The sequence below is a fragment of the Mya arenaria genome, chromosome 2, assembly GCF_026914265.1.
Source record: "Mya arenaria isolate MELC-2E11 chromosome 2, ASM2691426v1".
Classification (NCBI taxonomy): Eukaryota; Metazoa; Mollusca; class Bivalvia; order Myida; family Myidae; genus Mya; species Mya arenaria.
This window is the reverse complement of record NC_069123.1, coordinates 50,426,337-50,450,935: the sequence shown is the minus strand read 5'-3', so window position 1 is coordinate 50,450,935 and position 24,599 is coordinate 50,426,337. Positions and strand designations below refer to the sequence as shown.

Sequence of the window (24,599 nt, the reverse complement as noted above, 5' to 3'; positions counted from 1 at the left end):
CATGACTTCTCTCTCCAGTGTTACAAACATGCAGGAAAGTCTTGGTTGGCGCTCACTTGAACAACGTAGACTGGATTCCCGACTTGTAATGTTTTACAACGTATACCATCATCATATTGCTATTACGCTGCCATCTTATATTCAAACACCAATAAGATTTACCAGACTAATGCACCCACTATGTTTCAGACAAATTCAAGTAAAAACTGACTATCGCAAATTTTCATTCTATCCTCACTAGGTTTTACTTTGGAAGAGTTTGCCAAATCATATTGTCACTATCCCCACCCCTGACACATTCAAAGTGGCTGTGGCAACCATTAAGCATTAGATAAGCGAGCAGTGTTTTTATCCTTTTACCAGTTCACCAGTCACTTTTTAGCATGTTACCTAAATTGTGTTCTCTTTTATACCCTAGTTCTCACTTTTCTGATGTTATTTGCCTCATCAGTGTTTTATTTTTTTCACTAACAAGCTCATTGTATGGGAACGGACACCGGATATAGCTCAAAAAGTGATAAGTAAACAGACAATTATGCAGTTGTTTTTCTTTACCAGAGGTAAGACCTTGCTGTGTTAACGCATATCTACCGTATCCACAAATGAAACAAGTGTTTGCACTAATAGCTGAATGCCAAATTTGGCCTATGGTATACTTTAAAGTGCTTACGATTTAGCAGACCCCATAATATGTTTCTTCAAATCTGAGATGATCACCTCGAAACTTACAGAATTTCGACAAGTATTGTTATTTTTAGGAAATATATCGAATGAATAAAAAATCTTAATCGAAGGATTTCACAAGCATAAGCTCAACTATTTTTAATGTAAGAACTGGCAATGGAACTTTTAAACTGTTAAAGATATGCCCTTAGAAATGTTCACCGTACTGTACTGGGGATAGCCGTATTATGTACTGAGGATAGTTTCAAAGTTGAGATATGTGGGCTGGTGATAACATGTAAAATGGGACAAAAATTGAAGGGTAACACTGCTAATATACAATATACATGTATGTCTGTTTCAAATAATCTGCAAAAAGTGGGAGTACAATTTGATAAGAAATTAATGAGCAAACTTTAGTTAACAATGAGTTTGATCCATGCTCACCTAAATGAACGTACATATGCAAGCTGCTTAATTGTCAGGGTTGGTCACAATACATACTTTCTCACTGAAGTGAACGAGCAGAGACCATTATTCTGTTCTAAGTAATAGCAACATCGACCCAAGCTTAGAAAAAAGCTTCACGTGTTCCAAATTTGATCACAATATCTCATTCCCTACTGATGACTTTCTGTGTGCAAAAACGTACCTACTTGATTTACAAAGCAATACTGTATACATGAATGGCAAACACCACATACATTATACGGTCAAATGTTTTGTGTTCCTAAATAAATCAGATTACTGGCGTATTTCAAATATTTAGATATTTGCGACTCGAACGTTGATGCTTGTGAAAAACACATCATGGTAAACTAATCTGTATGAATGAAACAGTTCTAAGTGCATACAGATACAAAAAACAGCAACATTTTTTTGCTGTCATCCCTCGATTTGGACAACATCGAACAATTTCCCTCGAGCTCGCGTATAGGTAAAAGGCCGTAATCATTATCACAGTCTCTTTATTCTAAATACATCGTTACTATCCCCAGTCCACTTAATAGCTTTCCCCTGTGCATTTATTTATTTGCTTCATCTATACCCAGTACACCGCCAAGGCATCAAAAGGTATGAATATCTCCGTAACAACAAAACATCGTATTGATAACTTACACATTACTAGATAATGTTATTACAAAGAAATCGCTCGATTCAGTTTTTATTTTGATTTTCACTTTGTTGATTTATGTTTGAAATCGTACCACATAAATGAACATTTGTGAGCGATCATGCTACTTTCGGCGAGAATTGGGCTATTATACAAAAGAGGAGACACATTTCCATCATAGTCGTATATTGCACATGATCAATTAATTCGAAACACATCGAGTTTGATAATATATAACCATAAAATACAAAGAAATTATAGAAAACTTTCCATGAGTCAAAATCAAACACTTATCGATTTATCACTTTTTGAGCTATATCCGGTGTCCATTCCCCCACAGTGAAGCCGGCGCGCACCGTTCATGTCAGGAACACTCGGAAGAGGAGTTGACATTAAACAGAGATAGATAGTAATCAAACTCAGAATTGATGAGCACAATATTGGAAGAAGTGTTTAGTGCTTAACGGTTTACGACACAATCGGCTTTCTAAGTGGTCAAGTGCAACCCGATGATAACTTTATTTAAAATTTCTTGACAGAATTGCCTCAGTTGTATTTCTGCACGGGGAATTCTCAGCTGTTCCCAAAACTGTTGTGTGCTCCGTCCGTTTCATGTGCGAGATGACATTTGGTTCGATAAAGAAGAGTACGCCATGCACAATTCATGACAACAGGTATAAACACATTTATTTCAGCCGATTTTACCACAAAAGATACCAATTAAACCACATACTGGCGTTTCTTGTTTTTCTTTTTTTTTAACGAAATAAAATTACGTTTTATTACGGTGTGTTTTTAGTGGTGTTTGCTTTCCGAATAAATTAAAGTTTTCTAGTTTCGGACGAAGATTTTCGGATGACAGTCTGTAACATATAGTGTGTTTTTGCATGTGTTTTTTTTTGCAGTTGAATCTGGCCCGGACGATTTGACTGAGAATTTCCAACAATGCTGAGAAGAAATATTTCGTTTTCTGTTGACACCTCGAAGTAAGTTAGTACAGTTACGAGTGATTTACTGTGATATTGATACTGAATCAGATTAAATGCTGATAGCATAGTCTTACTCAAATGTGTCAATCACATTAACTAATTTGGTGGTAGATTTCAAAAAAGAATATTTTGTGTTATAGACTGCACAAATTGCTGTATGCATCTGGTGGGGATCACAGCGGCTTGATGACAAAGGCTCATTAAAGTCACAATAAATAATTTCAACTAGCCAAAATTATATTTTATTCATACTTGAACATGTATATTATCAATATAATACATTGCCATAAACATAAAATGAGATTTGACAAAATTCAAAAATACCATATACTGTAATATGAAACATGTGAAGAATGTTTGCCGGGGGAAAATGTAAACAAAGACCAATTCTCGTTGAAAATTATAACTTCTTCATAAGCTACAAACAAAATACCTGGCTCATATATGCAGTGGCCCGTTATATACACGTTAAAACCGGTATTCTTGTCGAGAGAAACAGTATACGACGAAAATGCTTCAAAATGCGAATTATCACAAGCGCTAGCCAGACATTATTCTGTCAAAATGACGCAGTACCCGGCTCGCCTTAATCGATTAGCGAAAGCAGCCGAAGGACGGGAACCATCGGAAAAGAGTTGAGTGTTTGGGTGGTTCCAGCCCTTCGTTCACTTTCGCTAATCGATTAAGGCGAGTCGGGTACTATGTCATTTTGACAGAACAATGTCTGGCTAGCGCTTGTGATAATTCGCATTTTCGTCGTATACTGTTTGTCTCGACAAGAATACCGGTTTTAACGTGTATATTACGGGCCACTGCATCTATGAGCCAGGTATTTTGTTTGTAGCTTACGAAGTTATAATTTTCAACAAGAATTGGTCTTTGTTTACATTTTCGCCCGGCGATCATTCTTCACTTGTTTCATATTACAGTATAGGGTATTTTTGAATTTTGTCAAACCTCATTTTATGTTTATGGCAATGTATTATTTTGATGATATACATGTTCAAGTATGTATAAAATATAATTTTGGCTGGTTGAAATTATTTATTGTGACTTTAATGAGCCTTTGTCATCAAGCCACTGTGGTGGGGATTGAACCGACTTCCCCTCAATCTGCGGGCAGACTTACCACATTGACAGCTAGCTCCAGAGTAGACAGTTTATATGCTTCTATATGCCTGGTTATACTTTCTGCCCCCAATTGTCCTGGAATTTTGGAGACCAAGTTCGCTATTAAATAACCTTGATTCTTATCATCCAATGTGATTTTTTTTTACATTGAACCTAAATATAATACACTGCACAAACGGATATTTGCATCTGATGGTGATCAACCCACTTCTTTCGCTCTGCATGCAGACACTACCAAATCGCTATTTTGTGTATAACTCCCTATCTTTCATTGCCCGTAACGTGTACTATATATTCATGTTCACTGTTGACCAATCTAATTTGTCCTCATGGATCGGTTATCTTAAGAGATATCATTTTCCAAATAAGTTGTACGGTATGGTGTATAGATTTTTAAAATAACAAAGGATGTAATTCTTTATCTCAAAAGTTCACAACACCAAAGCTTTTGAGTTTAAAGAAATTACTTTTTATTGGTGAAAAAGTTACAGTAAGTTATGCTTACGTGGAATCACGTTCACTGTATTATCTTTAGATGTGTTTATTATAAAGGTTTAAATAGTGTTTAAACAAAAAAATTGTCACTGTTATTTATCAGGATCATTGAAGTGCTTCTCAACTTAGAATCTGTTTTTAATGAATTGTCAGCAGAAAAGATTCAATTTAAATGCTTCCAGACTCACAATTAAAAGTCTGAAATTTTTAGCAATTGTAACCAACTTGAAGTAAAAAAAAAAGTGGATCAATGCATATATTACCCTTTGGGTAAACCGGGCTAACTCCATCAATGTTTTCTACTTCTCAATGTTGATATCTAATATGGAAGAAATCTGTCTTAAGCTGATTTAGTGAGAAATGTACTCACAAATCAATCAAGACATTTTTTCTACTGTCTCTGTTTAATTATGCCCCCCTATAAAGAAGAGGGGTATATTGCTTTGCACATGTTGGTCGGTAGGTCCGTCTGTCCGTCGGTAGACCAAAGCTTGTCCGTGTGATAACTAAAAAATTCCTAGACGTATGGTCATCAAACTTGACATGAAAGTTAGGCCTGCCTAGTAGATGACCCCTATAGATTTTAGGGCTCATCGGATTAAAGGTCAAGGTCAGAGTGACCTTTAATGGTAAAATATTTTAAAGCTTGTCCAAGTGATAACTCAACAATGCCTAACCCTTTAGTCATCAAACTTGATATGGAAGGTGGGTCTGACCAGTAGATGACCCCTATTGTTTTTGGGATTCATCGGGCCAAAGGTCAAGGTCACAGTAACCTTGCATGGTAAAAGGTTGTCCAATTGATAACTCGACAATGCCCGCACCCATGGCCCTCATACTTGTGACTTGGTGGTTGTGCCTGACCAGTAGATGACCCCTATTGATTTGGAGATCATCAGGCCAAAGGTCCAGGTCACAGTGACCTTGAATGGTAAAAGGTTGTTCGGAGTGTTAACTCGACAATGCCTGCACCCATGGCCCTCATACTTGACTTGGAGGTTGGGCCTGACCAGTAGATGACTCCCTATTGTTTTGGGGGGTCATCATGCCAAAGGTTAAGTCACAGTGACCTTGAATGGTAAAAGGTTGTCTGAGTGATAACGCGACAATGCCTGCACCCATGGCCCTCAAACTTGAATTGGAGGGCCTGACCAGTAGATGAACCCTATTGTTTTTGGGGGTCATCGGGCCAAAGGTCAAGGTCACAGTGACCTTGAATGGTAAAAGTTTGTCCGAGTGATAACTCAACAATGCCTGCACCCATGGCCCTTAAACTTGACTTGGAGGTTGGGCCTGACAAGTAGATGACTCCTATTGTTTTGGGGGGTCATCGGGCCAAAGGTTAAGATCGCAGTGACCTTGAATGGTAAAAGGTTGTCCGAGTGATAACTCGACAATGCTTGCACCCATGACCCTCAATCTTGACTTGGAGGTTGGGCCTGACAAGTAGATGACCCCTATTGTTTTGGGGGGTTATCGGGCCAAAGGTCAAGGTCACAGTGACCTTAAATGGTTAAAGGTTGTCCGAGTGATAACTCGACAATGCCTGCACCCATGGCCCTCAATCTTGACTTTGAGGTTAAGCCTGACACGTAGATGACCCCTTTTTGATTTTAGGGGTCAAAGGTCAAGGTCACAGTGATCTTGAAAGCAAACTCGACAACTCCTGGACCTATGGTCATCAAACTTGACATGAAGGTTGGGCCTGAACAGTAGATGAACCCTCTTGACTTTGGGGGTCATCGGGCCAAGGTCAAGGTCACAGTAACCTTAAACGCAAAAAAGTTAACAAGTCTTCTCCCAGTGATATCTCAACAATGCCTGAACCTATGATCATCAATCTTGACATGGAAGTTGGGCCTGACTAGGAGATGACCCTTATTGATTTTAGGAGTCATTGGGTCAAAGGTCAAGTTCACAGTGACCTTGAATGCGAAAATGTTTCGAGTGATAACTCGGCAATGCCTGCACCCATGGCACTCAAACCTGACTTGGAGTTGTGTCTGACCTGTAGATGACCCCTCATGATTTTAATGGGTCATTGGGTCAAAGGTCAAGGTGACCTTGAAAAAAGCTTGTCTGTGTGATAACTTGTCAATGCCTGCACCCTTGGCCCTCAGGCTTGATATTTAGATTTTTGTTGACCAGCTGATGACTCCTATGGATTTTGAGGTCAAAGGTCATGGTCATAACACACTCTATCCTCACACTTTGAATGGTCATAATCTTAAAACTGCCTCAAAGGCATCCAATGTCAGTGACAAATCAGCTGTCATTTCGGTCCATGCATATTTCATTCAATTGTCCATATAATCCTGACAACATGGCCCTCAAGGGATGGGGGGCATAATGTTTGACAAACAACTCTTGTTTAATATTTGTGTCAGGTGCAAAGGATGGCAGACACTGAGAGATTACTGTTTGCTATTGAATTACTTGTTGTTAAGTCTTTAACTTTAGTATGCACATTAGCCTTGGTCAGTAGACGACCCCTTTTGATATTGTGGTCAAAGGTCATGGTCATGGTAACCACTACTAGAGTAATTTTCAGCGCTTCCAACAGGCTACACATCTGGTTCATGGAATTCTAGTGTTTTGTCTCCTTCTGGTTTCACTGGCAGAGACTATAGGTTTACTGTGTCTCCATCCATCTGTCCTGGAGCACCATCTGATGCTCACTGGTTTGATTGTTATAGGGTTAGGACTTTTCTTGTGTCGTTAACTGTATGAAATACTGATAAAAACATCTGCTTATGTTTGAGCTATTTTTTTAAGAAGAAATTTTAAAGCCACAAATGTTGGTAAGTCTGTCCTGAAAAACTAGAAGTTGTAATTACTCAAACAAGAAGTATGCAATACATGTTAATGGAACTTTTAAACTAGAAAGTGGGCAATTAGGAAGCTATGCACACCCTTTTAATCTTTTTGTCAAACAAAAAATGTGGTTGCTATGACAAGCAATAGAGTGAAAATAACTCTCTTTTGTCAGGATGAGTCTGGATCTTGCAATAAAAATGCAAGCTATTTGGATGGAGGGCCATAAGGCAACTATCCTTTGTTTAAGTTTGTAATGATCAGGAAGGCTATTACCACCTACATCTACATAAATAACTTTCCTGTTTTGTAATTGTTATTTCATAAAAGTATTATTTTGCTTTGAAAATTACATAATGGCCTTCTTGTGATCTAGAAAATGAATTTAAAAATTATGAAAATTGAAGCAAGAAGCAAGAAAAGAGTTAGTGTTTACCATCAGTAAATACATAAAAGGTTAATCGAGGACACAAGTAACAACACAATGTAATGTCAAGTGTACCTAAAACAAACAAAATCTATAGAAATTGTGGAATAAGCACATTATGTAAAATCTTCCTCTTTGGACCAAAATCTTTCTCTCTAGGGATTCAAATCTACCTTCACATGTCCGACAAGTTTAGATGATCGCCAATAATATGTAGCTAATAGCAATATTTATTTACCAAGTATACTTGAATTTTTCAAATTTGTTTGATATAGCTTGTCAATGTAAAATATCTATGCTGATTGTAGATTAAAGAATGAGAGAGCTAGTCATGGGGAGCACTACAAGCCAACAGACTTGGAGCATCTAGCCAACATGTTCACTCATGGGGTATGTATACCTTTATTCTTAAATATACATTTGCAGAGCTGTTTATTCTGTGAAAGCTTTTTTATGCCCCCTTTTGAAAAAAGTGGGGTATATTGTTTTGCACATGTCGGTCGGTCGGTCGGTCGGTCGGTCTGTCTGTCTGTCGGTCGGTCGGTCGGAATACCAAATGGTTTCCGATCAATAACTTGAGAACGCTTTGACCGAGGGACCTCATACTTGGTATGTGTATTGGTCATCACCAGCAGATGAACCCTATTGATTTTGAGGTCAGTGGGTCAAAGGTCAAGGTCAGTGTGACCTTTACATGAAAAACGGTTTCCGATCAATAACTTGAGAACGCTTTGACCCAGGAACCTCATACTTGGTAGGTGTATTGGTCATGACCAGCAGATGAACCCTATTGATTTTGAGGTCAGTGGGTCAAAGGTCAAGGTCAGTGTGACCTTAACATGAAAAACGGTTTCCGATCAATAACTTGAGAACGCTTTGACCCAGGGACCTCATACTAGGTAGGCTTATTGGTCATGACCAGCAGATGAACCCTATTGATTTTGAGGTCAGTGGGTCAAAGGTCAAGGTCAGTGTGACCTTTACATGAAAAACGGTTTCCGATCAATAACTTGAGAACGCTTTGACCCAGGAACCTCATACTTGGTAGGTGTATTGGTCATGACCAGCAGATGAACCCTATTGATTTTGAGGTCAAAGGTCAAGGTCAGTGTGACCTTAACATGAAAAACGGTTTCCGATCAATAACTTGAGAACGCTTTGACCCAGGGACCTCATACTAGGTAGGCTTATTGGTCATGACCAGCAGATGAACCCTATTGATTTTGAGGTCAGTGGGTCAAAGGTCAAGGTCAGTGTGACTGTAAGCTGAAAAAAGGTTTTCTGATTGTCCATATTTTATTTTCTTATATAGTAGACAGTAGAAATTTATATGTCACTAAATGCATGAGTTGAAGTATCAGTTTTCAGTGAACATCTAGTTTAATTATGCCCCCCTTCGAAGCAGAGGGGTTATATAATTGCTTTGCACATGTCGGTCGGTCTGTTGGAAGACCAAAGCTTGTCCGAGTGATAACTCAACAATTCCCGGACCTATGGTCATCAAACTTGACATGAAGATTAGGTATGACCAGTAGATGACCTGCCTCATATGCATCCAATGACAAATCAGCTGTCATTTCAGTCCATGCATATTTCATTCAATTGTCCAAATATTTCTGGCAACTTGGCGCTCAGGGGGCATAATGTTTGACAAACATCTCTTGTTTGTTTTTGTTTTTCATGTGTATTATTTTGATATTTAAGTTGGTCATATTGATAGTGTAATTAACCTGTAAGCCATTCCAGACAGATACACATGCTTATCGGACACCAAATTGGACAGTATGGAAATACATTGCAGATTTTTCTTTTATTTGCATAATAATCATTTTCTATACTTTCATATTTTTTACTGTATTTTGATACCTTTTAAGGGTGGCATATAGTAATCGCACTGTCTGTCTTGACGTCTGAATTTCAATGTCCCGGTTTTAACTTTCTCATGCATGGGACAAATATAAATTAAATAAGGCTCAAATGTTCACCACATGACGATGATGAGTCATGAGCAAGACACAGGTTTTGCCTCAAAGGTCAAGGTCACACTTAAATCTTACTCGGCACAAGTATGCAATTACTTAACATATAGTCCTGCCTGGAGTGTGATTTCCTCATGCATTCGATGAATTTAAAATAACTAGCTGCATTGCAAATGTTGACCACTTGAAGATGATGTGTCACACTCAAAACCTAGGTTCCTACCTTAAAGATCAATGTCACACTTTGGTATTACATTACATAAAAAAGTTATGGTAATGTCTAGTATGTATCTGGAACAAATTTAACTTAAATAGGAATGATGAGAGGCAGGCTTGAACCAGGTTGCACCTCAAAGATCACAATTAGAGGTTACAACTACAAAACATTTGATAATGTCCGATATGTAACTTTTTCATCCATGCGACAAAGCAGAACAAATGTTTACCATGTGGAAACGTACATAAGACCCAGTCAACAGGTCCCTGCCTCAAATGTCGTGTTCACACTTCAGGTTATTTGGTGAAATTATGCAATTGTATTTCATATGCTCATGTCTAGACTGTTTCCTTTTCATCCAAGGACATTTAAAATCAATAGGCAAAAATGTTAATCTCTAAAAGATAAAGTGTCTTTTGCAAGACGCAGATCTTCTTTTAAAAGATCAAGTCACGCTTATTGGTTTCGTGTACATTGTATTGGCTATCACTTTGAGGGCATTTGAAGTTGTTTTTTGAAATCATGCTATAATTACTGTATATTTATTGATGTAATTTTCTTCACATGAATAATGCTTGTTCACAGATCTGTATATTTCCGAGCCTCTATGGTTTGAAGATAATGCAGGAGCGAGCCTCATCCCCAACCGAGGTCGCCGCTCTCCTTATTTACGGCATGGCACTGTTCTTTTTGTTCACTACGTCCACCATGTATCACTCACTCTCATTTGCTAGGACTAAAAGGTAAGCAGTAGCTTGTAACTCATTTTGGGCATACTTTACATTAAATAATTATGCAAAATTGAAGTTTGCTCATTGAAGACAGTGTTATTGGTCAGGATTGATTGAAGTTATTTAAAATTTGGATATAATTATTTATGTAAAGTTAAGCATTAAAGAATAAAGTAAATGTCAACCCATGTAAGCCTAAGTGATTTGTTGTGTTTGCAGCAAGCTAAAGCACTGTTTGCACATTGGTGACCGAGCAGTGATCTATATCTTCATTGCTGCTTCTTACACTCCTTGGTAAGTTAAATGAATTCCGCTTCTTACACTCCTTTGTAAGTTCAATGAATTCCGCGTCTTACACTCCTTGCTAAGTTCGATGAACTCTGCTTCCTTCACTCCTTGGTAAGTTCAGTGAATTCTGCGTCTTACACTCCTTGGTAATTTCGATGAACTCTACTTCCTCCACTCCTTGGTAAGTTCAGTGAATTCTGCGTCTTACACTCCTTGGTAATTTCGATGAACTCTGCTTCCTTCACTCCTTGGTAAGTTCAGTGAATTCTGCGTCTTACACTCCTTGGTAATTTCGATGAACTCTACTTCCTTCACTCCTTGGTAAGTTGAATGAATTAAGCTTCTTACACTCCTTGGTATGTTCAATGAATTTTGCGTTTTACACTCCTTGGTAAGTTTGATGAACTCTGCTTCCTTCACTCCTTGGTAAGTTCAATGAATTCTGCGTCTTACACTCCTTGGTTAGTTCGATGAACTCCGCTTCATTTACTTCTTGGTAAGTTGAATGAACTCCTCGTCTTTCACTCCTTGGAAAGTTCAATGAATTCCACGTCTTACACTCCTTCGTAAGTTCAATGAATTACACGATTTACACTCCTAGGTAAGTTAAATGAACTCCAGTTCAATGAATTACACGATTTACACTCCTAGGTAAGTTAAACGAACTCCCCTTCTTTCACTCCTTAGTAAATTCAATGAATTTCACGTCTTACACTCCTTCGTAAGTTCGTTTAATTCCACTTCTTTCACTCCTTCGTAAGTTCAATGAATTTCACGTCTTACACTCCTCGTAAGTTCGTTTAAATCCACTTCTTTCACTCCTTGGTAAGTTAAATGAATTCCACTTCTTTCACTCCTTCGTAAGTTCAATGAATTCCACTTCTTTCTCTCCTTGGTAAGTTCAATAAATTCCGCTTCTTTCACTCCTTGGTAAGTTTAATGAGTTCCGTGTCTTACACTCCTAGGTAAGTGAAATCAGTTCCATGTCTTACACTCCTAGTTAAGTTAAATGAGTTCCGTGTCTTACACTCCTAGGTAAGTTAAATGAGTTCCGTTTCTTACACTCCCAGGTAAGTTAAATGAATTCCGCATCTTACTCATCTTGGTAAATTCGATGAAATCCGCTTCTTTCACTCCTTGGTAAGTTTAATGAATTCCGTGTCTTACACTCCTTGGTAAGTTCAGTGAATTCCGCTTCCTACACTCCTTGGTAAGTTTAATGAAATTTGCTTTATTGACATCATGGTAAGTTGAATGAATTCATCACAAATTTTAGTTCTTGTTTGGCATGGACATATGGTTAAACTTGCAAAATAGATATGCAAAGTCATGCAGATAGTATATTCAATCTCATTGGTGTAGGCATTAAAGGTTGTTTGTTTCAGTTTTGCAGTTGAGTTTGATTTTCATGTTGGTTTATGAATACAATTTCATGTTTTAAACATAGTTAAACATTTCCCATGTCCATGGCAGGCTGCTGCTGAAGGACTTCGGAGGTGTGGACAATTTCTTCATGTGGGTGGTCTGGGTCGGGGCTGTACTTGGCATTATCTACCAGTTCCTCTTCCACAGCAAGTATGTCACCTTACATGCTTTGAGCTTCATTGAAGACATGTGTTATGCTTCTTAGATGTTGCCTCTGATTGTTGAAATAGAGTGCAAGTAGTCTAGTCTAGTCTAGAGGTTATATGACCATGTCTCTTGGGTACACTCTCATGGTTTATCAAAAGGAAAAACCTGTACTGTTGTGATTTTTTTACATAAGGAACACACTCAAGGCTGATTCTTACCTGCATTCAGCTGTCTTCATGATTGAGCTAAAATAAATCGGTATAAACTAAACTTAAACATTGCAAACTGTGGCTAATGTCCGCTCTATAGTGATACACTGTGCTAATCTCACTCTGGAACATGAATGTTATTGAATGACTTTGGGGTGTACAACTCAACTTATACATGTTCTTGCTTCAGAAATGTTCTTTATCTAGCACATTATTTCTGAGAAACTTATGCTCAGATGAATTAGATTACTTATAATCGATAAATTTATTGTAAATAAACATGACACACTATTTTTATTACACATGAATATATTTTTACTATTGTCTACTTATCTTGTTTTTCAGATACAAGTCGCTAGAGGTAGTGTTTTACCTTATTATAGGAATTTGTCCAGCTTATGCAGTCACACACATGGTAAGCTTGAAATTATTCATTTCAAACCAGCTTCATGCACTTAAGACTTTGAAAAACCTTCAAAGAATGGCAGACACAGGGATCACTTTGTTCGGCAGTGTGAACATCATCGGTATCACACATTATTTTCTGATCAATGTATTTTTATAATTGGTGAAGAGTCCGTTCAACATTGTATACATGGTCAGTGTTTATATCATAAAATAGTTTCCAGTCAAAGTGAGAATGATCTGTTGTTTAATCTTCAAATTTTATATACACCTTTTATATTAACCATCTCTGTGGCCTAGTAATTAAGCATCCGCCTATGTAGCGGGAGGTGGTGGGTTGGATCCCTGGTTGCGTCATACCAAAAGATGTTAAAAGTTGGTACAAGTAGCTTCCTTGCCTGGCGCTCGGCATTTAAAGGGTAGTGCTTGGAAAAGTGGTATACTCAGTACTGGTTTAACCCCAGAAAGTTGTACCCCGCTTATCGGTGCTTTACACCGAGCACGTAAAAGAACCTAGGGGTCTCTTCGAAAAAGAGCTAGGGTATAGCACCCGGACTTCCTTGTATCCCACCGCTGTCTCTTCAGCTAGTGTCCCTTCAGCAAAAACAAAGGACCCTGTTGGAAATAAGTGCTTGCACTTTCACAGGTTATCCTTGACCGCAAGGTCTAAAGAAATGCATACAGACATACATACATACATACATTGGTCATGACCAGGAGATTACCCCTTTCATGATCAGTAGATGACCCCTATCATGGTCAGTAGATGACCCCTAACATGATCAGTAGACTACTCCTTTCGTGATCAGAAGATGACCCTTATCATGATCAGTAGATGACCCCTATCATGATCAGTAGATGACCCCTAACATGATCAGTAGATGACCCCTATCATGATCAGTAGATAACCCCTATCATGATCAGTAGATGACCCCTAACATGATCATCAGATGACTCCTTTCATGATCAGCAGATGACCTGTATCATGATTAGAAGATGACCCCTTTCCTGATCAGAAGATGACTTATATCATGATCAGTAGATGACCCCTATCATGATCAGTAGATGACCCCTAACATGATCAGTAGATGACCCCTTTCCTGATCAATAGATGACCCCTATCATGATCATCAGATGACTCCTTTCATGATCAGCAGATGACCTGTATCATGATTAGAAGATGACCCCTTTCCTGATCAGAAGATGACTTATATCATGATCAGTAGATGACCCCTATCATGATCAGTAGATGACCCCTAACATGATCAGTAGATAACCCCTATCATGATCAGTAGATGACCCCTAACATGATCATCAGATGACTCCTTTCATGATCAGCAGATGACCTGTATCATGATTAGAAGATGACCCCTTTCCTGATCAGAAGATGACTTATATCATGATCAGTAGATGACCCCTATCATGTTCAGTAGATGACCCCTAACATGATCAGTAGATGACCCCTATCATGTTCAGTAGATGACCCCTAACATGATCAGTAGATGACCCCTTTCCTGATCAGTAGATGACCCCTAACATGATCAGTAGATGACCCCTTTCCTGATCAGTAGATGACCCCTAACATGTTCAGTAGATGACCCCTTTCCTGATCAGTAGATGACCCCTTTCCTGATCAGTAGATGACCCTATTGATTTTGTGGTTAGTTGCTCATGCACCAAGGTCATACAATGTAAATAGTTTGATTTCCTGATATTCTTTGTATAACAGTCATGTAAATAAAGGAATTTTGTTAGTAAATAAAATGCATAGGTTTTGACCCATAACTAACTAATTAAATTTAAATTGGCATGGAGAGTTGTAAATATTTTTCACGGTCATAATTCATCATTTTTGTACTATTTTCAGACAGATCCATCAGGTGTGCATGAGCTTGCTGTGGGGGGAGTGATATATGTGGCTGGGGTCCTGTTCTTCAAGTGTGATGGCATTATTCCATTTGCCCACGCCATCTGGCACTGCTTCGTGTTCCTTGGCGCATTCGTTCACTTCTACGCCATAAATACATATCTGGTCGGCCAGCATGGGAAAACTGAAAACATTGTTGACAGAATGGTTTGATGATGTGTTTAGCTAGATTTTAAATTCCTTTTTGTCCTTTACATCTGTTTTTCTGAATAATTCCAATAAGATAACAGCATTGCTTTTGACTAAAAGAGCCAATGACTTTCATTTATTTTTAATATATAATTAATTTGTGTTTTTGCTGCAATGATAAAATTTTGACTCCACTGTTAAACATTTTAATACAGAAGTACACTATTTGGTTGAAAGGAAAATCCAAAATTTCTTCTCACTGTTGTCATTCTGTATCTGTGATTTTAGGGTATTTTTTATTTTTGTCATCGTAAAGATAACATTGATGAGTATTTGGATGGATATTGCAGGGACAAAACAAACAAAACTATTTATTATTTATATTCACTTAGCTTAACATTATTCCATTTTATTGTCGAGCCTGCTTGAAGTGAGCGAGGCATCGTTGTCACAATGGCTGTTCTGAGTATGTGCGTATGAAAGTGCTTCACCCGTCGGGACTAAAATTGTTCGCTAGGTATCTTGACCATGCATTTTAGGATTTACAAAAAAATTGCCATGAGGGTTCACCATGATGAGGCGGTCCGTCGCAAACAATACCAAGTTCTGTACTCAAAAGGTCAAAGGTTGAATTGATCCTTATACGGTCTGTAACTTGACCATGCATTATAGGATTTCAAAAAAACTTGCAATGAAGGTTCACCATGATGAGGTGGCGTGTTGTGCATAAGACCATGTTAAGGTGAAAGGTTGAAATGATCCTTGTCCGGGCTGTATCTTGACCATGCATTAAAGGATTTTAAAAATTGCCCTAAATGTTCACAATGACGATGCAGCCTGTCGCACTCAAGACCCAGGCCTGTACCTCAAAGGTCAAGGTCAAAGTTAGAGGTCATAAGTTAAAATGATCTTTGTCCAGACTGTATCTTGACCATGCCTTAAAAGATTTTCAAAAAACATGCAGTGAAGGTTTACCATGTTGACCGGGCGTGTTGCACACAAGACCCAGGTTTGTGCCTCAAGGATCAGATTTAGGTTAGAGGTCTAATGTTGAAATGATCCTTGTCAGGGCTGTATATTGACCATGCATTATAGGATTTTCAAAACACTTGCAATAAATGTTCATCATAAGGAGGCCGCTTGTTGGTAACATGGCCAAGGTCTGCACCTCATGGGTCAAGGTCACACCTAGTGGTCAAAGGTTGATCTCAAAATCAAGGTTACAGGTCAAAGGTTGAAAGGATCCTTCCAGGTATTGTTCAACTTCACTTTGCTCTGTATTGCAATCGCATTGAAGAGCATCATGTCTGTTACCAAGGCTTTTTCAACGGGCTCGACATATTGCCATTTTGCATCTTCTTTATTGATATTTGAACAGTTGTGGATCATTTTTTAAATTTTCTGAAATAGTCCTGTTATATTTCATATATTTTGCATATTTATAATGGACACACCATTTTGGACTGTCATACAATTTTTTGCTTTTTGTAAATATTTCATATTCAGTGACATTTCAGTAAGCAATCCTGAAAATGTGATGTTGATATCTTTAAAATTGCTGAAAATCTATGTTTATAAGCATAATTATGCAGTGTAAATTTGGACTGCTAACTTTGACATTGCTGACATGATGTTCACACAATAAGACTGTGGTTAAAAAGGACAGTATGAACTTTGTCCTGATAGAACATGGCAAAGAACGTGATTGTTATGGTAACATGGGTAAAGGAATAGTTATAAATCCTTTTAATAATGATCTAACAATATCTTACAATTTAACTAAAAAAGTTTTCAAAGTATTTAAACATTTCAGTATCTTTTTCACCCATGATAATTTCATTTGCTAGAATTATGTCCGAAGGCCCAAAATTGGGTAGAGCACCTCATATCAAAGATGAATAGAGGATATTTGTTGAATTTCAGCATAAAATCAAAATTGATTTCACATAATGATCACAAAAAATCAATCTTTTCATGAGTGGCTTAATATTCTGTCATCACAAGTGATTTCTTTTATGAATTTTCTCCATACAGAATATTCTGTTTCTTTAAGGCTAACATTTAAGAAGAAAACTGTCAAATTAATATGTGTTTATGAAAAATAACATTGTGATGTCAATTTGAAGACATAATTTGAAACAATTCATCCCACTATGTTTTTTTTTTTTTTTTATTAAACATTGGGAAATCCATTAGAGATGTGGAAAAAAAGTTGATATTTTACTGCAGTAAAATGAAACTGTGGAAATAATACATGATAATTCAACGAACAGCATAATAAGATCTGTTGTATTTCTATAAAAATGGCATTATCTGCCTGTTGTGATTTGTGGTTAGTTTGATTGATTGTCATTTTGTAGTGTGCAATAAACTGTGTCTTTAGTATTGATATAAAAATGATCAAAATAAACCACATCCATAAAACTATAGTTTCATAAAATGTCATGTCAATCTATTTTTCTATATCTGCCGAGTATTGATAATGGAAACTGGATGCTTCTTTGAAAGATCTCCTACGTACTTAACCAAAGGTGTTACAAATACTTTATTTTGTGATAGCATACATATTTATTTCCATATTTTTTGTTTTATTAACAAATGTCCCATCAGATACACCACCATACTTTACCTTGTAGTAAGATGTTGTTCTGATCAAATATATTCATATGCATGTTAGATAGATAGATAGATTCATTTGTGTAGGCTTTATACATTTATACAGGTTATTTACATATTGTTGTTAAGACTTTTACCTGGTACTGGTTGTTTTTGTATCTTGTTTATTATTATTATGATAGTTAGTTAGTGTATGTAAGGCGTATTATGTCCTATGACCTACATCATATCTCTATACGTCTGTAAAATCATATAACGCTCTATGACTTTATTTGTTACTCTCTATACATCTGTAAGGCCGTATTACATCCCATGACCTACATCCTATTTCTATACATCTGTAAAGCCGTATTACATCCCATGACCTACATCCTATTTCTATACATCTGTAAGGCTGTATTATGTCCCATGACCTACATCCTATTTAAATACATCTGTAAGGCCGTATTGCGTCCCATGACCTACATCCTATTTCTATACATCTGTAAGGCCGTATTGCGTCCCATGACCTACATCCTATTTCTATACATCTGTAAGGCCGTATTACGTCCCATGACCTACATCCTATTTCTATACATCTGTAAGGCCGTATTACGTCCCATGACCTACATCCTATTTCTATACATCTGTAAGGCCGTATTACGTCCCATGACCTACATCCTATTTCTATACATCTGTAAGGCCGTATTACGTCCCATGACCTACATCCTATTTCTATACATCTGTAGAGGCCGTATTACGTCCCATGACCTACATCCTATTTCTATACATCTGTGAGGCCCCATTCTGTCCCATGACCTATATCATATCCGTCTATACATCTGTGAGGCCCCATTCTGTCCCATGACCTATATCATATCCGTCTATACATCTGTTAAGCTGTATTACGTTCCATGACCTATATCATATCTGTTTTTATATCTATAAGGTCATATTAAGTCCATTGACCTACCTCATATCTCTCTATACATTTGTACCATAGTATTACATCCCATGAGTGATGACCTAAATCTTTTTTCTTTTTTTTTCTGTAATTTCAACAAAGAAATTTACTTTCTTCAATATTTCTATTTTATCAGCTCTCAGATGGTTCATGCACATGTAGTAAGACTTTGTTACATCAAATATCATATGTTCTTTAAAGCATGGAAATTATGACGTTTGTATTTAGCAAATGATCAGATTTTAAATATGAAAACCATTATTTAAAGAAGGCTTTTGCTTTTGGTGCTGACTTAACTGTTTAACTCCTGAAGGTCTCGAGATGTAAGGCAATCTGTAAAAACCAGGCTTTGAGATTAATGTTATGCAAGATCACGTTTTTTCAACAAGTAAATTTTTCGAGGGTGACATATATCAATATTAACTGTCTCTTTGTTAATTGAAAGTAAAAACAAAACCACTGTCATGCTTTCGAAAAAAACCACTTGCTTTTACATGAAACGTCATTTTCCCCTAAGCCCTGGCTTTCGCAGATTGCGTCACATGTATTATATGTGCCATGATAAGTTTATACCTCAGATATTTAATTTCAATGTAACTGTACAATCAACTTGTTTTTAACTGGCAAAAAAACAATTAAATCCTCATTACCTTTCGTTCACCTGAGCTAAACTATTTACAGGTATTGCAATTGTTTATGAAAATAGTAAAAATGATAAGTATTACTTTCAATGAAACAATTTGCTAGTTTGCTTTTATTCTCTGTTTTGATAACATCGTTATATTGCTTGACATCGCTGACATTGAGTAATCAATTTTTTCTGTTTGCGTCATGGACCTTTTTTTCATGAGCATCATTTTTAAAAGTCTGGAGATTGTTTGAAATGTTGCTATGCTTGTTGGATTTTATAAAAAAACAATGATTGCTACTTAGTTGAGATAGGTAAGTTATTTACAAGATCCAAAAGCATCTGTTGAAGATCAAAGCAAGTATGTACTTAATTGTTTTTTGGCTTTTGTGATCAATTTGCTCATTATTTCAGCACTTTGAGAGCATGACCATGTGAAAGGTCACACACAGAAAGCAAACCATGCATGCACTTATGTATGTGGACTATCTTTGTTCTGCTTGGGAACACTATAAAACAAGCTGGCATAAATGTTCACCAATATGAGATGTAGTGTTGTACATGATACCTCTCTCCCTGACATTGTGGTCAGTCTATGAAATTAAACCATATGCAACCATGCATGAGTATACAACTTTAAATTTTTCATTGCATGCACAATTTTTGGTTATAATCTAAACACCCAAAAGGTAATGCTTTAGCTGATCATAATAGGTTGTACAATGAAATCTGGGTGTCAGTTTGTTCAAGGGCTTTGTTTACTATCTAGTGGCATTCATTAATATAAGCACAAGATGTTAATTGGTATCTACTGCTGATGAGAAGTTAAAAGTTGATGGCCATCAATTACATTTGTAACACATGTGTTGTCAGCATGCACAGTATGTTTTTCCATATTAAAATTGCACTGTCCGTCAGTCTGTCTGTGCATCTAGCTAAATTGTTTCATGTCTGAATTGTAACTTTCTTTTGTATTGACAGATTTTTAAATAATTTGCCAAATGTGTTCGATATACCAAGACGATGTGTCATGTGCAAGAAGCCTGTCCCTGCTTTTAAGGTCAAGGTCACACTTAGTGTTTGTTTACTATGGAATACTGCATAAAGGGACATAGAGCGTAGGTGGTCGTGTCAGGGCTGATACTTTATCTGGTATGGACAGATTTTAAAATAACTTGCCAGTATGTTCCACATACCAAGACAATGTGTCGCACACAAGACCCGTGTCCCTACCTGTAAGGTCAAGGTCACACATAATTATACCCCCAAAAACGAAGTTTGAGGGGGTATATAGGAGTGAGCTTGTCGGTTGGTCGGTCTGTCTGTCGGTCAGTCTGTCGGTTTTCATGGTTTCCGGACGATAACTCATGAAAGGCTAGACAGATTTGAAAATTTTTTGGTACACAGCTGTAACATCAGAAGATACAGGTCAAGTTCGATATTGGGGCTGGTGGGGTCAAGGTCACTGTTATTAAAAATAGAAAAATGGTTTCTGGACGATAACTCATGAAAGGCTTGACAGATTTGAACATTTTTTGGCAGTAACCTTGGGAGTTATGGCCTCTTTTCAAAGGAATGGTTTGCCATTCCTGTGTCCAGGCGGCATTTGGGGGTATTCGTCACTCCTGTGACAGCTCTAGTGTTTATTTACTATGGCATAGTGCATATATGAACATAGAACATAGGTGGTCATGTGCAGGCTGTAACTATCTCTTGTATGGACAGGTTTTATAACAACTTGCCGCATGTGTTCGGAATACCAAGAGGACGTGTCGCACACAAGACAGGTTCCCTACCTCTAAGGTTAAGATCAAACTAGTGTTTGGAATGCTGCATATATAAATATTCTCACACACCAACCCAACTGGTTCTAGTCTCGACCATATGTATCTCTCTGGTTTGGATGGAATAAGCCCAACAACAACGTCATGTTGTTCATCAACATCTCTTCATTCACAAACTTCATTGCTATGTTTCAATTTCTAATGACCTTTGAATCACACTTGCGTTCCATTTCGGGTGCATTAAACATTTACAGTGACAACTCTTGTTTAGAACTTTTATTAAAGCTTTCCTTTAAATAACAGTATTGAAAATAATTAAAACAATTAATCAATATCAAAATGCTACATGAAAAGGGCATCAACCTTTCAAATTGTAATTTCTACTAATCTGTCTTTGAAATCATGTTATATAATTAGGAATATTTAATGTATCATTACTTTATTATTAGTCAGTTAACATTATAACCAGTACATTAACATTGTTACTGGTCAGTTATCATTGTTACCAGTCATTTTACATTGTAACCAGTTCGTTAATATTATTAAAAATCATTGAACGTTATTACCAGTCAGATTTTGGTTTTACCAGTCAGTAAACATTGCTATCAGTCAGTTAACGTTTTTACCAGTAACATTACATTTTTACCACTTACTAATTCTTATCTTTCAGGCATTATAATTATAAAAATTGAATTTTTACTTCTACTTAGTATACTGTTTGAAACAAAGGCAATCATCATTTCTTGTGTGCCAAATACTTCTGTATAGTCTATATTCGAAATTTTTGTTAACATTGCTTTCTTATATTTCTTTCCCTAAATGCATTTTAGAAAATAATTAGAATTTAACATATTTTCATTATTTTGCAATATTGTTTTGCTACAAAATAAAAATTCGTAAAAGTATCCCTGACTTTGACATAGTTGTTTTAAACTGTAGGGTTGAATGTTGAAATGCCCGGCTTGTTGTTTTAAACTGTAGGGTTGAATGTTGATATACCCGGCTTGTCTGTCCACTTTTAGATCTAGAGTTAGCTAAGTAGACTCACCCAAGCAAGAAATCAATGTTAAAGCTATTAGTATTATTAACGCTGAAGCACAATTTTAGTTCATTTTTTTATTCAGTATTTCTTTTGTCTGTATGTGATACGAGGAACTTTGAAGTTCTCAATATACCATGTCTAGTAGAATTCTCTATATTTTGTATATGTTGTCTTGTTATTTTTAGAATAAAACTAAAATTGATTAACTTGTTAAAGTACTCATACCTATATGTCTACACTACATCTTGTACATGCCCTGGAGTAGATGTACATATGCCAATACCCAAGAAAGAAATACCCTTAGAAGATATTGTAGAGCTTGGCATGTAACTTGCATAAATTATGTTGAGCCAAAACCTACAGGCAGAGTCTGACCACTTGGTAAATGAATTACAGAGAATGAACATCTCGATTTACTTTCAAAAACCACCTGGACTCTGAGCTCAAGAAGTCCAGGTTTTATGCAACTGTACTACAAAGCAGAAGAAGAGTATCCGGGAAAGAAACCGGAATAGCATTCATGCCAATGATAGTAGTGTGGTAAAGGGGGGGGGGGGGGGGGAGCCACTTGGGGCCGAAAGCCACTTGGGGCCAAAAGCCACCTGGGGCCAAAATCCACCTGAGGGCTAAAAGCCACCCGGGGCCAAAAGCCACCTGGGGGAAAGAGCCACTTAAACCATGGTATACGTGTGACGTAGTCGAGCTAACCCTTACTGGAGTCCTTCACCTCGACCTTAACCCTAGAGGTGGGGTGTATATTGTCATACATTACGAGCGCTATACCAGGGTAAACTGCATACTCCGGTTTCGCTTAACACCTATTAGAGTAGCTTATGTTAGATACATACCTTACGAGCTCTGCTGGTCATTGACTCCGTATATAACTGGGATATAAGTCAGCAATATCATCATTGTACCGTTAAACATGGCTGACACAGAAAGGGGTGATATTTTACGACGGTATTATTTTAACAGTGGAAACCCTGTCGCATTTGCTGGACCTCAGAAGCTGTTTGACGCGGTTGAGCAAAAGCATCCTGGAATTTTTACGAAGAAGTACGTTAAACAATGGTTAAATGATCAGGACGCCTGTTCTCTCCAGAGGCTGAGACGTCATAAATTTAAGACAGCAAATGTACGTGTGTCAGCCATCGGTGAGCAATTGGATATAGATCTTTTGTCGGTGTTTAACCTAGCCGAGCAGAATGATGACGTTCGAAATCTGCTTTGTGCAATTGATATACTATCGAGAAGGCTTTGGGTGCAACCGCTAAAAAGGAAGACTGCAAAAGAGGTCTTAAGCGCTATGAAGAAACTATTTTAAGGGGCAACGAGGGCGATGATGCGATACTTTTTTCATACGAAGTCATACAATAGGGTTTAAGAATATGAGATAGTATTTTGAGTATTAGTCATACTTTGTAAAATGTGTATTGACGCAGTTTTCATGTTATCTATTCATACTACTTTCTGCGGTTACGTTTACCTTGGTTTTAAACACTAAACAGTGTTAAGTTTCTTTACTCATTGATAAAACAGATTCGGTTGAAAGGTATTGAACGAGTTATTATAAATTAATGTTCGTTGCCCCTTAAAATAGTTTCTTCATAGCGCTTAAAACCTCTTTTGCAGTCTTCCTTTTTAGCGGTTGCACCCAAAGCCTTCTTTGTAATCTGTTCTATCAATGAGTAAAGAAACTTAACACTGTAAAATTGACTTTTAGCCCCGGGTGGCTTTTGGCCCCAGGTGGCTTTTGGCCCCAAGTGGCTTTCGGCCCCAAGTGCCCCCCCCCCCCCCATTACCACACTACTAATGATAAATTTGAACCCAAGTGATGAGACATGCTCAGGTTCTCCAAAGAAACTAGTTCCCAGATTGGGTGCTTTTCATAAACACGGGGAAATGAGCCGTGTTTTACCTTCCAGGTGACCCCGCAGTGCCGGTGCATGCAGTGGTTTTGTTTTCGCGCCAAAAATAGCGGGGAATGGGCCTTACCTAGGGTCCCTGGAGTGCGGGGCCATTTGGCGGCGATTTTACCAGCAGGTCGGGGATTTTACCCGAGCTTGGCTGGACCGAAAGTCAAAGTTCACGCTGTTCCCCCGACCTGGGGGGGGGGGGCGTGGTCACAATTGACTGGTGCAAAAAAAAAAAAATACCAGACGCCAAAAACGGACGCCAAAAAATCGCTTATATCTGCATACAAACCATATGCTTTTTTTATCACTTAGGTCAAATGAGCCGGACATAATAATAATGCATTTTAAATATAAAAAAATCATACATCAACAAGTGTTATATAAAAATTAAATAAAAAAAAATAAATATTAATAACACTGATTTGTAATATGAATATTGAGGTTTATGATGCATGGGTTTTTAAAGGTCTGGTTTGATATTTAAAGTTAAAAGAAGTGCTGTATTCAAAAAGCTAGAAACTACCATAGAAAATTAATAAATTGCGCCTAAAATGCCCCATTTATGACTTAACATTGTTTT

At 37.4% G+C, this 24,599-nt stretch overlaps 2 protein-coding genes across 2 annotated transcripts in view; both read left to right on the top strand.

Annotated features, from left to right (window-relative positions):
• Window positions 1-2,349: 2,349 nt before the first annotated feature.
• On the top strand, window positions 2,350-22,305 carry LOC128210722 (monocyte to macrophage differentiation factor-like). The gene is made up of 8 exons (XM_052915079.1): window positions 2,350-2,451; window positions 2,683-2,763; window positions 7,942-8,023; window positions 10,415-10,572; window positions 10,780-10,854; window positions 12,322-12,423; window positions 12,975-13,044; window positions 14,902-22,305. Exons 2-8 carry the CDS (start codon window positions 2,723-2,725, stop codon window positions 15,112-15,114), a joined length of 741 nt encoding a protein of 246 aa, XP_052771039.1. The 5' UTR covers window positions 2,350-2,451; window positions 2,683-2,722; the 3' UTR covers window positions 15,115-22,305.
• The window catches only part of LOC128210700 (sodium-coupled monocarboxylate transporter 1-like), a 26,807-nt gene continuing 21,646 nt past the window's right edge, over window positions 19,439-24,599 (top strand). The window contains exon 1 of the mRNA XM_052915068.1: window positions 19,439-19,455. The gene's annotated coding sequence lies outside the window, so the exon portion shown is untranslated. The remainder of the gene's footprint in view (window positions 19,456-24,599) is intronic.